This window comes from Denticeps clupeoides, chromosome 5, assembly GCF_900700375.1.
Source record: "Denticeps clupeoides chromosome 5, fDenClu1.1, whole genome shotgun sequence".
Lineage (NCBI taxonomy): Eukaryota > Metazoa > Chordata > Actinopteri > Clupeiformes > Denticipitidae > Denticeps > Denticeps clupeoides.
The window spans coordinates 18,878,303-18,893,659 of NC_041711.1; the positions used below are offsets into that span (position 1 = coordinate 18,878,303).

The window sequence follows — 15,357 nt, forward strand, 5'->3', positions numbered from 1 at the left end:
GAGATCACGACTGACCCTTAAAATATGTTTTTAACATGTATGCATTTGTTTCATATATTTGCATCTTTTTCATAAACTGTCAGTAATAAATGATTGGGCGTCGGCAGGTGAAGGAACAGCCCCCGCGCACTGACGCACGGCGCAGCGGGCTCGGCGGGGAGGGGCGGAGTCACCCAGTCACCCGGTCACTCCGCCGAGGGACACACTCACACGCGCTCGCACCCACCCATACACACACACACGCACACACACACAGACACAGAGGGAGAGAGAAGCTGCGCTCACCTGGCCATGCACCCACGCGGGACTCTGGCGCTGCTGCTCTGCGCGCTCCTGCTGCTGCGCCGGCGCGCCGCCGCCTTCAACCTGGACACGGAGAACGCGGTGACGCGCAGCGGGGACCCGGACAGCCTGTTCGGCTTCTCGCTGGCCATGCACCGACAGCTGCAGCCGAGCGAGAAGCGAATGTAAGACGCGACTTCCTTGTAACTCTGGTCCGCGGGGTTTGCTTTGGGTCATTAACGGGTCAGTGGGCCGAATCAGTCCGCAGGTAGTTAATAAAAAGTTGGTTCCGTTCGGGTCGGACACCGGTCAGCAGGTCACTAATAATGATGCACCGTTTAAAGACGCCTTGAGTTCTTCAGATGGGTTAAAGAATTCAGAGTTGGGCCCTGGCAGTAAATTCACAGGAATGCGTGAAGGGACTAGAACTGAAGTGTGTGTGTGTGTGTGTGTGTGTGTGTGTTACTTCCACAGCTGACATCAGGGTGTGTAGAGACAGTGTAGATACAGGTGAATGCAGTGTTACAGTGTGTGGATATGTGTATTTTGGAAACATGCACCAATGTCACCTAGAAAGAATTATTCTGAAGGCTATTACATGTTTTCATTTTGGTTCAGTAAATGCAGAAATGACCTTTCCTGTTAAGGGACATACATGTATACAGTTGTTACGACACTCGTTCATTATGAACTCATGTTTATTTGCACCCACGGATCTCTGTTAATCTGTAAATTATTATGTGTGCATTTATAATGGGTTAATTAGACTTTAGCTTACTTGTTAAAATAATGATGATTCATTTTAGAGTAACACCCACCCATACCCATATGTGTAACCTCCAGGTGTGAATGTGTGTGTGTGATTCACATACCTGGAGGCCAGGGCAGGGCTGAAAATGTGTGTGTGTGTCAGAGTCTGAGGGTTGGAGGCTATGAGTGTGTAGCATTCCAAAGCCTGTCTTGGCTGGAGTGAGAGGAGTTCATTTTATTCAGCAGACCTTTGTGTGTTTGCCAGTGCAAGACGTGTGTGTATGCATGTGTGTGCGTTTGTGTATGTGTGTGTGTCAGCTGGCCCAAACCAGTCCCAGCATGTTGCTCCAACGTGCTAAATAGTCCACAATTCCCCCAATCTGCTTACTCTAACCAGTACTGTGTGTGTGTGTGTGTGTGTGTGTGTGTGTGTGTGTGTGTGTGAAAGCAATTGATAGATACACTAAGTCCTCTATCAAAGCCAAACGTCAAGCTGGGTTACAGATACAACCCCAGACAGCAAAACCAGATCTGAGTTTCTGCTCTGAGATTCACTTGCCAACATCACACAGATACGAGAAGCACCATAGTCATCATGGTAACCAGGCTGTTTACTAGAGGAAAGTTCCAGAGGCTATTTCGGACTTAAAATAAATCTTAGCATGATTCATGGCAGGTGAAGGTCAGACAAAAAAGAACTGCTGGCTTTAGCCTGAATTTAGAGTCACACACAGTTCTCACAGACCCTGTGTGACCATTTGCCCTACATTGAGGTGGCATCAAAGCGAGTGGATCTGGGACTGTAAACTATTCCTGCATCTGGGTATGATGTTCTCTAGTACCAGGCCCACTGATCCAGAGCTCTCTGTCTTCTTTGTATTGGGCAGGTTCTGGCACTCCTAGTCGAAAAACAAGCTGCAGTATGTAGGGACGTGCTGGGTTAAAGTGTGTATGACTTAATTTTGAACATTTTAGGATCTGACTGGGTTTTACACTAGTTTGGTCCAATCTAGACAAAAACAGCTCACAGTTCTCTGCTCAGCTCACATCTCTATGTGCCTCAACTTGTACAGCTCTGCTGGATCCAGATGTTAAATCCTTGCCAGGATGACAGATAATTTAGTAAAGAGGCTTCATGTCACAGTGTCCATGTACAGTGTACAGTAGTTGCTTGGGTTCTTACTGCTGCCGTTTCCTCTGCATGTGATAAATCAAAAACACTCACTAATTAAACGGCAAGATTGGCATACCTTATGCAGCCAGACCCATATCCCAGAGTGCACTGGGGCAATATTAAAAGGGAGGGGTGAGTAAAAATGTGTCTTCCTTCCTTTGATTCAGGTTTCCTGTCTATAGCAGATACTGAACCACGTTTATGGAGTATTTCTAATGCTGCTGCATTCTAATGCTGCAATGCCTGCTGACATTTGTGGCATTTTTTTTCTAATTGTGTAGAAATATTGAGCAATGTGGCATTATTAATGCTGTAACTATGTTACATGGAAGGGGCCCAGAAATGGTAATTGGATATGGGATGTCCTACTGCTGCTGCATAGTCATGTCTGAGCTTATTGACAGCTAGTTGGGAACAACAGACTACATCAACCTCCAATAATTTCAAGTGTTTTTTCAGAACATTTACTCTGAATGTAGGGTTTTTTCTAATTTATAGGTCTTCTGACATGAAAATTAACATTAATACAAGTTTTCCAACCTGTCTATGGCCCTGCAGTTGCTCTAAGTGGCTGTAAAGAGTGCTTTGGCGATTCTGCTTTGCCCTTCAGAGTGACAGCTCAGATGGCTGGATCTGGAATTTCTCCCCTTATGACATCATAAGGGGAAAAGTTACACAACATCCTGTCTATGCCAAACAACGTTGTTGGTGTATGGTGCTGATGATGTAATTTCTGCGAATGCTCCCTCAATGCCGCTCTCCTCCTTGTCCAGCCTCTCTCCTCCTCATTAGCATTTAAAGCTACAAACACCAAAACGGTGCGTCCTGGGGAACTCTCATTGTGGGACTGGCTCATAATGGCTTTAATATTCTTTTGATAACCTATGGCTGTACTCAAAAATACTTAGAGCATCATATTCTGAATATCCTCTCACGTTTCCACTGTCTATCCAGCAAATATTTTGTTACTCAAGATAATGAGTGAAATCAGCTATAATCATCTACCGATTTACCTTTTTTTAATTCAATTGCTGAAACATATGAACTTTTTCACAATATTGCAATTTTATTAGGTGCATCCTGCTGAAAGTGGAGTTGGAGGAATATGAGGAATATGAAAGGTTAGTTGTTAAAGGCCTTTTTTTTCTAAATGTTGACCTTCTGCTGACCTGGGCTGTGCAAGAGAAGGACTGGCTCTGTTTTGTCTCTCAAGCTCTAATGTGGTCTTTACAGCGTAATGCTGTAAAGGAATGATCCACATCTGGAGTTGTAACTCGGGTATGTGAACCATGCTCAACCATGACCATGCTCATTGGAGGTGGTAGTAGCCTAGTGGGTAACACACTCGCCTATGAACCAGAAGACCCGGGTTCAAATCCCACTTACTACCATTGTGTCCCTGAGCAAGACACTTAACCCTAAGTTGCTCCAGGGGGACTACTACTAACTACTGATTGTAAGTCGCTCTGGATAAGGGCGTCTGATAAATGCTGTAAATGTAAATGTAATGCTCAACCATCCTTACCTGCCACATGCCTCTGACATTTTGCTGCAGTTGCTTGTGTTCTTCTTCAAAAAAGCATGTCATAATCATGCTAAAAGTAAGAATTAAAGTCACAGGGTTGTGTAGCTCAATAGTTAGCTGTTTAGTTTGAGGCAGCATGAGAATTGGTTGCTTTTTTTAATGTGCAATTAAATAATTGTGCACGTTTGTAATAATTTGCTTTGGACTGCTCAGCATTGCACAGCTCTGTATTTGAAATCAATTTGAAATACATTATGTCAATGATGGCAAAACAACACCAAGACTATATTGGCTGTACTATATACTCTATTACATACATTTTGATAACTGTTTCAGAAAAATCCCTGTTATGACAATCGGGGTTTCTTGTCTGTCCATCGGTACAGCCAGACTGTTAGAGAGAAGATCCTCTGCCAAATCATATTATCCTTTCAGGCTCTAATTCATTCATGGTTTCCCGGTTTCCTGTTTTCCACTAATGCATAGTTTCTATTATAATTAGGTTGATTCTGATTGGTGGGTGGGGAGCAGTATGTTTCACTATGGTGATTCTTGGCATTGATGTTTTCCCACTTCGGTATGGGAGCTTCAGTCTTAACATTATAGAATGCTAATTTTTTACGTTTTAGTTTTTATGTGTTTTTATGTGTTTCTGTGTCTGTCACTTGTGTAGACTTTCTTATAACACTCAGTGGAAAAATGAAGACTGCTAAAGACTGCTAAAAAAGGGAAGACTTTGTTTCCAAAGGACACTTGTGACCTTTCAGCCAAAGAGAGATGTGAGAGGCCTTTCAGTTTTTGCCTGTTGTTTTCCATCCCCATCTCTCTCGCTGCAAATGCATCGGTTAAATATCCTAATTATTCTCAGTGCTCTGAAGTTTGAATGTGCACAGAAGAGCCAATGATACTGTAGCCCTAAAAAAAAAAGTTCAGCGTGACTGGCAGCAGGCAACCTACTTATTAAATCATGTGCTCCTCCTTTTCTGCTTTAAATCAGACCTAAAATTAGGCGCTGAACAGTAGACATCTGTCCCTAAAGAAAAAAGACTGCCCTACACTGTTGGCTGTATCTATCTATGTATATTTTGATCCGATTAAATAATTTTTTCCCCCCGAAGTGCTTCTGGTGAATTAGATCAACTGTTCACATTTTAAGAGAATGTTATGCAATGGACACCATGACACTGGACTTAAACCTAGTCTGTGCTGTTTAGTACCTCCAAACATGGACAGATACTCTATATTCTGTACTATACTTTAGACTTTTCCACTTTTCTTATACAAATCATCACCAACCCTGCGCTGACACCAATAGCAGGCTCACTCTATCCTGGAAGGCAGTCCATCTCTATCACTCCTTGGCAGTAACACAGAAGCTGATGAATAATTGACACACACACACACACACACACACAAAGCTACGGATAACCAAACTACGGTAACTATGGGTTGTAAATCGCTCTGGATAAGGGCGTCTGACAAATGCTGTAAATGTAAATGTTAAGTATCTTGCTCAGGGACACAGTGGTGGTAAGTGGGGTTTGAACCTGTGAGTTTGTAGGTGAGTGTGTTACCCAGTAGGCCACTAGTACCCCCTAATTCTCTGTATTACTGACTGAAGGCTGTTGTTTCTGCACTGAAGTATGTGGATGGATGCTGAACACAGCAGAAGAATGGTGTGGAGTGTGGAGAATGGCATGGAACCAGAATCACAGCAGGCCCTTAGGGGTCCTCTGTCTTTTGCTCTCTCTTCTTCTGCTTTTTTGTCAAATCAATAGCATCTCTTATTTTCTATCAGAGCAGGACACTAATGAAAGAACGGCAGAGCTCGATCTCTAGTCATTACCTGCAAGGGCAGACATATTGTGAAAATGGTGGAAGGAGGCTAGTATCAAACTTGCTACAGTGTCACAGGTTCAGGTCCCTGAGAAAGATACTTAAGCCCGAAACTGTTCCTGTAACTGGAACTCTGTGTGTGTTTCATACAACAAGTGGTATGGTATTATCAAGTATAAATCCATCAGATGAATCCTGTTGTGAAAGCACAATTTAGTTATGTGTTAATTATGAAGATTGACATCATTACGTCGTATCACCACTTTTAGGATTCCTCCCAGGCCCCTGTATCTCTCGTCCGCCCTCACTACTCACCCCTCTTGTCTCTCTTCATCCTTCCAGGCTCTTGGTTGGGGCTCCACGGGCCAAGGCTCTGGGTAAGCAGCAGGCCACCATCACTGGGGGTCTCTACACCTGTGACATCAATGCAGGGTGCACCCGTGTAGACTTTGACAAAGATGGTAAGTGGTGCATGCCTGTACACACTATATATGCACATGCACACACACACTTTAACTGAAGACACACAGTGAGTGCACACAACAAATGCGTTGAACTAAACATTCACTCAACTTCCATGCAAAACACAACAGCTTACAGTTTCTGTAAAATACAACTGAAAGTGGTCATGCCACATAACATGACATGGGCACATGCATACATGTGACACACACAGACCCACAAACATAGACCTGCTTTGTGATGTGCTCCTTTGTGTTCAGAGAACATTCAAGAAGAAAGCAAACAGAACCAGTGGATGGGTGTGACGGTCCAGAGCCAGGGCCCAGGAGGGAAGGTTCTGGTGAGTGTGTGTGTGTGTGAGTGTGTGAGTGGTGGGTAATGTTAATTGTGATCATGGAACAAGTGACTTTTTTGATGAATGGTTCCACCACCTTTTTACAGACGTGCGCACATCGCTATGAGCGTCGCAACCGTGTCAACAGCACTCAGGAGTCGCGTGACATAACAGGACGCTGTTTCGTGCTCAGCCAAGACTTGACCATCAACCCAAGGACAGATGAAGACGGGGGCAACTGGAAGTTCTGCCAGGGTCGCACTCGTGGGCATGAGAAATACGGCTCATGCCAGCAAGGCCTTTCTGCCACCTTCACTAAAGATTACCACTACCTGGTGTTTGGAGCACCTGGAGCGTTCAACTGGAAAGGTAGGTGGAGGGTAACAGAGCAGCTGCACTGTCAGATGCCACATGGGCATTTTTATCTGGATTGAATATGATTCCACATGCAGGCGTTTCATTTATGTATGAGATTCTTATAATTATATATTTTCTGCGAAACCGCAGGCATAGTGAGGGTTGAACAGAAGAATGCCACCCTGGTGGACATGGGTTTATATTTCGATGGACCATTTGAATCAACTGCAGAGAACAAACAACAATCTGAAGAGCTACCTGTTCCAGCCAGCAGCTACCTGGGTAGGTCTAACACTCAAAAGGTGAAGTGCCCACTGTGCCCACACGGTGCACACAGTGAAATTTGTCCTCTGCATTTAACCCATCACCCTGAGTGAGCAGTGGGCAGCCATGACAGGGCAGTGTGTGGGGACAGTGCTTTGCTCAGTGGCACCTCAGTGGCACCTTGGCAGATCGGGATTCGAACCGGCAACCTTCTGATTACGGGGGTGCTTCCTTAACCGCAAGGCCACCACTGCCCCGAATAATAAGGGTAACACACTTGCCTATGAACCAGAAGACCCAGGTTCAAATGCCACTTACTACCATTGTGTCCCTGAGCAAGACACTTAACCCTAGGTTGCTCCAGGGGGGGGACTGTCCCTGTAACTACTGACTGTAAATTTTTCTGGATCAGGTCTGATAAATGCTGTAAATGTAATATTATTACAATGTTATTTTTTAACTGTAAATCTAAGGAATTAATGGTTCTGAATTGTGATTTTGTTCTGTTCTCATGCAGCCTACGTTGTAATTGCAGAGTGTGTTGCGATTAGTATGCTCATCATCATCATCATCGACATTCATGCATCTGGTTGTTGTTGTTCCACTGTTTGGCTTTGTACAGGCTTCTCACTGGACTCTGGAAAGGCCATAGTAAAGAAGGGTGAGCTTACAGTGGTTGCTGGTGCCCCGCGAGCTTATCACAGTGGGGCAGTAGTGTTCCTAAAAAAGATTGAGCAGACAACCTTTATGGAACGTGTGCTGGTGCTGGAGGGGGAGGGGCTTGCCTCCTCATTTGGCTATGACCTCACTGTCCTCGACCTTAATGCAGACGGGTAAGAACACCAGGCTGCCTGCTCAGGCAGATCTTATTTAAGTGATTTCTTGAACAGTCGTGGCATTAATCAGGCTTGGGTGTGGCTAGAGATATTACACTCAGGTATGATGAGCCACTGCTAAGGTATGTTTTAACAGGGGGGCAATCACTTCGCCACATAGGGCCATGTAGGTTTGTTTGTTTTTTCAAGCTTAATAATAAAATCCTTCACTTAAAAACCACATTTGGTGTTTACTTGTGTTGTCTTTGACAAGTATTTCATATTTTTTTATGTTACTAACATAGAAAAAAAAAACTGAGAGGAAGCAAACATGGGCATTTTTTCAAATTATGGATTCACATGTGGTCTTCATTTTATAGGTGGGAGGATCTTGTAGTTGGAGCCCCCCAGCATTTTGTCAGAGATGGAGATGCTGGTGGAGCCATTTATGTGTACTTAAATCAGGGAGGAGTGTGGGACAAGCTCAAACCCATTCGCATTGAGGGAACGAAGGATTCCATGTTTGGTCTGGCAGTGGAGAACATTGGAGATATCAACCTAGATGGCTTCCAAGGTCTGTGTGGTCATTATTATATTTTTTAGCACCCAGTGACATCCAGATCCTGTAACTGAGTTTACATGAGAGCTGAGAATATTCTGACCATGACATGGTTCACATTACTACAAAGGCTTAACAACATAATATTTCCAAAAATTTCAGGACTCTACTGAATCAGTAGCACCAACAGTCTTATCAGGCAAATAATCAACCCAATTCCTCGTACTGCTGATTTCTTCACATTTCAAATAAATAATAAAGTGTCACTCTAAGATCTTGTATAACAAAGTTATGTTTTGTCTTGTTAGACGTGGCAGTGGGTGCGCCATATGATAACAATGGTGCTGGGAACGTCTTCATCTACCATGGAACCAACAAGAAGTTCAGTACCAAGCCTGCACAGGTCAGTACTGTGTTTTTTAGCTGAAACCAGAAGGTTAGTCACAATGCTGACCTGTAATTGTATTTTTTATAGTCACTCAGCATGTATAGCTAAAACGTTTATTAATTTGTTGCACAGTCCAGCACTGTGATGTGTGATGAAATATTATTTCAACAGGTCCTAAGTGCTAAAGACCCCAACATCAAGCTGTTTGGGTATTCCCTTGCTGGGAACATGGACCTGGATATGAACAGCTACCCTGACATTGCTGTCGGCTCTCTGTCGAATGTGGTGAACATATACAGGTGAAGAGTGTCATCCTTTCTGCTTCAGAAAATCTTTTATTTGTCTCAGTTTTTATGTTGCTTGAGGTATGACTTGGTTCTTCTCCCACGACTCTTGTAAAGGGCACGGCCAGTGATAAGCATTCAAAAAGTTGTCACTACAACACCCAGTGATCTGGACCTCACAAAGAAGAACTGTGGTGACAGCATATGGTGAGAGCATTTGTCCTATTCAATTGTGGAGGAAAATGAACAACATTTAAAATTAAATTAATTCAGCAATTATGTTCAACAGCCTTACAATAGAAGCCTGCTTCTCCTACACAGCCAAGCCTGAAGGGTACAGCCCAAAAGTGGGTACGTGAGACCTGTTTTCATCATAATTTACTCAGCCCTTTCCCGTCATTTACTCAGTGAGGTGCTGAGTTTGAGTCTTAATCTCTTTCTTTCACCCTCAGTGGTCAATTACACAATACAAGCTGAGGGGGAACGCAGGAATGAGCAACTGCCATCCAGAGTCCAGTTCCGGAATCCATCCCCTGGTGACACACCTTACCAGAGCACAGGGACGTTGGAGCTGCTTGGCCAGAACCAGAAGAAATGCATCACCAAAGAACTGAAGCTGCAGGTATATCACCATCCAGCCAATCACATGGACATTTTTTTGTTCAACTTTAGGGACACTCTGTAGAATCATACTAGAGAGCTCAACCTTTTGTTTGCATTTAAGGACAACATAAAGGACAAAGTCCGGAGAATCCCAATTGAGGTCATGGTTAATCTCCAGGACAGTCCTCGTGTCCGCAGACAAAGTAACCTCCCTCAGCTGAAGCCTGTCCTCGACGCCAGCCAGCCAGCTTCAGTCCTCAGCTCGGTAACCCTGACAAATTTTACGAAAGACTTCAGAAAATTAGTTCTGTCTTGTGTGTTTATTGTGTCACAGCCAGTTAAAACCACAATGTCATGCAAATTGCTGCCACTATATTTAGTCCTTTTTTTGCTCTGTGGGACTGATTCTGTAATCAGTGATGGGAAGCAACTCTGGAGAAGAGCATCATGAAATGTCCACGCTTTGTGTGAATTAACTGTGTTAGTGGTGTGGTCTGTGTTGAACGTAGGTGAACTTTTTGAAGGAGGGGTGCGGCAGTGACAATGTTTGTGAGAGCAACCTGCAGCTGAAGTACCGCTTCTGCTCCCGCGAGCCAAATAAAGATGTCTTCACTCCCCTGCCTTTGTGAGTTTATTTCTGTTACAGTTACAGATCTCTTGTATAATTTAACATTGGTGGTCAGGTGATTAACTTGGTAGATAAATGCATGTGCTCAAACAGCTGATCAAAAAGGCACTTATTCAAAATGGATTTTTATATATGGACATATTATAAGTATTTTTTAAATTAACATATCCAAATTTTTATCAAGCATATTTTACTTTTTTCAAAAAATGGCCTGGTGAAAACATGTTGATATATATTTTTATATTGATATATATTTGTTAGGAATGTCAAAATCACTGTTTAATTATTTATAGAAAATAGAAAATATGTAACACCTAAAATATGACAACATTAATATAGCTGTATTTTGACTACTGCCTATGTGCAATTCATTTGTTAAAAAATTAATGCTATTTCTGTGAACCCGACTGAATATTTTGTTTCTTTTCAGGGACAAAGACTTGCCCCTGATATCTCTAAGTGACCAGAAGGAAATAGCCTTGGAAGTCACTGTGACCAATAAGAATGGAGATGATGCCTATGAAACTTATCTGAATGCCTCAATGCCTGGTGCTCTCTCATACTCTGCCTCTCGCACCCTTAACATGGTGAGAATTTCTGCAGTCACGCCCCTAACACACAGCAAGTGTCATGATGGGTCAGATCATTGAATGAATGTCTGACTGGGTCTTTTCTTACAGAATAAACAGGTGGCCTGCGGGGCCAATCAGGATGGATCAAATGCCACGTGTGAGCTGGGAAATCCTTTTAAAAGGGATTCTGAGGTAGGAGACAATAGATAAAAAATGATATTTATATATCGCTGCACCATATATATATATATATACATATATATTCTTGATTTCAGGTGACATTTTACATTATTCTGAACACTGGTGGCATTTCTCTGAAAACAACTGAGGTAGACATCCATCTAAAGCTTTTTACGTAAGTTTATTTACAGTAGAGTTTGAGTTACAGCTCAAAGTGGAAAGCTGTACACAAGTCCAATAAATTAAAAGGTTAAAATTCGTTTTAGGACAAGTCGGCAGAACGTGATTGATGTGGATGCTAAAGCCAAAGTGGTGATTGAGCTCATGCTGTCAGTTATTGGGTAGGGGCATTCCCCTTCTGTCCAAAAATAAAAAATGTTTATTGTTCAGAATCAGCTATTTATTGTTCAGAATCTGCTCCTCATGCTTTGAGGAGCAGCAAATCAAAATTCACATACAAATGACACATATGACATTAGCTTCCTGTTTGTCTTTGCAGAGGTGCCAAGCCCACACAAGTCTTTTTTGGAGGAGAGTCGAAAGGAGAGAGTGCCATGACAACTGAAACAGACATAGGCAGCCACATTGATTATGAATTCAGGGTAATTGACCTCACATACCACATATTCACCACACATACAGTACTGTGCAAAGGTATCAATACATACAGATGAAAACAAACACAGTTTATTCAAGCTGCAAGCAATGTAATGTAAATTTTAATGTAAAAAAAAGTCAGACATTGATCAAATATTGATTTACAAATTCCGTTACGTAATTTGTGGCATACATTGTTCAATTGTCTATTCTAGATATCTAATTTTGGGAAGCCTTTGAAGCATGGCACACCCTCTTTAACCATCCAGTGGCCCAAATACAACAAAGATGGCAAATGGCTCTTGTATCTCATGAAGATCACTACTGAGGGCATAACTCGCACACGCTGCACCAATGAGCAGGAGGTCAACATGCTGAAAGTGAACGAGGTATCAGGCTGAAATTCATTTTGCTTTTGTTAATCAGTTCTTTTGTGGATGGCTAAATAATCTATGTGCTTGGCTTTTATGGACTAAGAAATGTCTTTGCTGAAAGGATTCTACAGCATCAAGGACCAAGCGAGATGTGGGTGGTGATGCTGATGGAAAGTTCTCATTTTTGTTTGGCAAAAGGAAAAACAAAACCCTGGTAAGGTTCCTCTGAGGGTTGGGCTTATATCTTTTGCAGTGTAATGAATTCAGACGGGTCACTTATATAATGATTCACCCAGTCCTGCAGTGAAGATGCCAAGTGTGTCCAGATCAAGTGTCCCCTGACTGAGATGAAGAGCACTGCCCTGGTCAGGCTGAGCGCCCGCCTGTGGAACACCACCTTCCTTGAGGTGAGAGAGCAGCAGAATGAGCTCTTCCTCTTCTCCACTTAGTCCAGTCACTCCCACAGACCACAAAACCTCAATTGTACATGCTGCATCAGTCAATGATCAAAAGGATTGGGACATTCTGATGGATTCTGATGTATGTGAGCGTATCTGTTCCACTGTGATACAGGACTATCCCTCAATGAACTACCTGGACTTGGTGGTGACAGCGTCTCTCAATCTGGACGGAGCAGATGAGCACTTGGTGCTGAAGGACAGCAATACATTGGTGAGACAGTCAGATATTATTCTTAGTAGTAATATTAGTGTTAATGTTTGCTGTGAGTAGAAAAGGCACACTTGCTCACTTCTCAGACTGGATAATTGACATATTTTAGGCATCGCGTGAAAAACAATTCTGTTTTCTAGCCAGGTGATGTGCAAGCGATGTGACTCCTGTGTGTTTTGCAGGCACGCGTCACTGTGTTCCCCGAGAAGAAGTCCTTCCTGCGCAGGGGAGGAGTTGCCTGGTGGATCATCCTGGTGGCCATCCTGCTGGGGCTGCTGTTGCTGGGGCTGCTGGCTTTTCTGCTGTGGAAGGTAGGAGAGGGTGGGGCGGGAGGCGCAGATCAAGTGGTCACAGGCGGCTTTCCTACAACATGAGTGCCACGTCGAGCGGACTCAGCACTCAAAAGTTACACATCAAACTCTTATTTCCCTTTTGTAGTGTGGCTTCTTCGGGAAAGACAACAAAGGACATGACTCTTCAAAGACAGAGAAACTCACTTCAGATGCATAGAGAGGGGGAGAGAGGGAGGAAGCGAGAGAGAGTGTGTGGGGTAACTGATGTACTCCTTTCCTGCTAGTGTGCAGGGTGGGGTGATTCGCACTAACTTCTGGCAGCAGGAACGATCAGGCAGTGCCTGCTAATGCCTTTGGTAAATCGCTATGCCTTCACTCCTGGGTGGCGGTGGCTTTCTCTGCGCAGCAGTCAGTCATGACACCATAAATCTTGGCAGCACACTATGCGTGAGCGAGAGAAATGGGGTGGGGCGAATGACTCACATACATGTCTTGGCAGATGCAGCATTTTGTCATTTCATAGCTTGAAATCGGATTCACATTTTTTTTTCTTTTTGCTTTAGTAACTTGACCTTTCAGCTTTCTGCACTTGCTTGGTTTCTCTTGGAAAATCTTTACTTTCTGTAGGTTCTCTTCTTTGACCCAGTTCTGCCTGATTCTTACGAAAGTGGTTATACTATAAAAACCTTTTAACAGATCACCACCTGTACCATTGAGCACAATGTAATCCAATTGAAGCTAATCTAAATGGAGAGTCTGTGAAAAAGTCTATGAAGAGAATAAAAATTATAGTAATTTTCGACAGTAGATTCTACCAAAAGGCTATATTATAAACAGTAGTATTTGTAACTTTTAAAATATATTGCAGTAAACCAGTTATAATGTGTCATGTATATACTGAACACTATATACATAGTTTCTGTATATAAACATATACATTACACATTTCTGTGCAAAACATATACAATATCAGCATTAACATTATCAGTATTATTCTGCTCAGCGGTATATGTTGTGATGGAGTGCTGACCATTCTGCAAAGCAATGAAATTGTCACTGAAAATACATTTGAATACGCTGTTAAAACCTCTCTTTCCTTCTACAGTGTGGATTTTTTAAACGTTCAAAGTACTACGACAGCGTGCCGAGCTACAGCGCTGTGCGCATTAAGAAGGAGGAGCGTCACTTTAAACCCAGGAAGGGGGAGCTGGACTCTGTGGGGAAGAAGCGGTGGATAAGTTCTTGTAGCGAGAATGAGAGCTACTCCTAGGATTTCCAGAACGTTCTGAGGCTTCGCCAAATTAAAAACCAAATACACTCTTGAAACCTTGGCGGTGACTGTGTTTGCACAATCTGAACTTTTCAATGATCTTATTTTTTATTTTAAAGATTTTTTAAAAAGCTATTCCTCAAGGGATTCTGTAACTACTGCCTTCTCATTCCGACTGCCTTTCTCACCTTTTCAAAGCACAATACATCTTTAGAACCAGTGGCATTAAAAAAAACGTTGTCAGCCCATTGGAACACTTATGTTTAAAAAACATAATGTCATTTTTATGTTTGATGTATAATTGGAAGCATTTCTTCATTAAGTCTGTATTTATTCTGAATAACTAACTGCAATGTGTTGGCCAAAGATTTGGAAAAAGAACAAATGTCCCATCCTTAGAAGCTTTGTTCAGCACAGAGATGCAGGCATGGGTCAAAGCGAATTATTATTTTCTATAGTCTGTAGCCTGTCTCTTTTACAAAAAGCAAATGTACATATCTGTTTAGGATAGTCAGAGATTTGATACCACATGGCTGAAATCTTTAGGCTTTCTACACCCAACCTCCAACCCTCATTGTACAGACAAATAAAAGATTGAGTTTGCAGTGGTCCCACACAACTTTGGAGCAAATTTGATTGTAATGAGTACATTTCACTGTGCTGATACGAAAACAGTATTTGACAGAATTCACTCATTTTGTTTTTGAAGTTGGACTTCAGACATGCTAATCTGATGTGTATTTGTGTTGTATTGAGGTCATATTGACCTTTTTTATTGCAAAAGCAAATAGGTGACCAGGTTGAAATATTCTGTGGAAATGATGAAATCTATACACAAAAGGAAAATAACAATGAATGGTCTTTGTATTTTGAATGACTTTAGTGAAGGAAGTCTTGACCACTGTCTTTGTGGACTTCATTTTACAATAAAAGTTCACATCTTTTGCAATTGTAATTTCTCGTCAGTGTCAGTTTTGAAATACTTTTGTTGATGTAGAATGTTTAAGGTTAAGTTTTTTTTTTTAATTTATTTATAGGAATTCCTTCTACCTAGAGGCACTGTAGTATTTCCTCTGTTGAGTCACAACACATTGTCGCCCCCTTGAGGTCTCTAAGCGCTATTATAAAAATTATGGAA

General features: G+C 42.4%; 1 protein-coding gene across 4 annotated transcripts; it reads left to right on the plus strand.

Moving 5' to 3' along the window:
* The first annotated feature begins 175 nt into the window (after positions 1-175).
* LOC114790606 (integrin alpha-6-like) lies at positions 176-15,174 on the plus strand. Of its 4 annotated transcripts, none has more exons than XM_028980806.1 (26): positions 177-467; positions 5,910-6,028; positions 6,290-6,369; positions 6,471-6,732; positions 6,871-7,002; positions 7,607-7,817; positions 8,180-8,373; positions 8,667-8,761; positions 8,918-9,045; positions 9,148-9,237; positions 9,320-9,381; positions 9,483-9,652; positions 9,755-9,898; positions 10,143-10,258; positions 10,692-10,848; positions 10,942-11,025; positions 11,109-11,188; positions 11,280-11,354; positions 11,513-11,615; positions 11,826-11,999; positions 12,106-12,198; positions 12,281-12,391; positions 12,558-12,656; positions 12,839-12,967; positions 13,095-13,206; positions 14,055-14,190. In XM_028980806.1, exons 1-25 carry the CDS (start codon positions 292-294, stop codon positions 13,164-13,166), a joined length of 3,156 nt encoding a protein of 1,051 aa, XP_028836639.1. In that variant the 5' UTR covers positions 177-291; the 3' UTR covers positions 13,167-13,206; positions 14,055-14,190. The 4 variants fall into 4 exon arrangements, 3 of the variants coding, with proteins under 3 accessions (XP_028836638.1, XP_028836639.1, XP_028836640.1); XM_028980807.1 differs by having other exon boundaries at positions 13,095-13,197; positions 14,055-14,185; XM_028980805.1 differs by lacking the exon at positions 13,095-13,206 and having other exon boundaries at positions 176-467; positions 14,055-15,174.
* Positions 15,175-15,357: the final 183 nt, after the last annotated feature.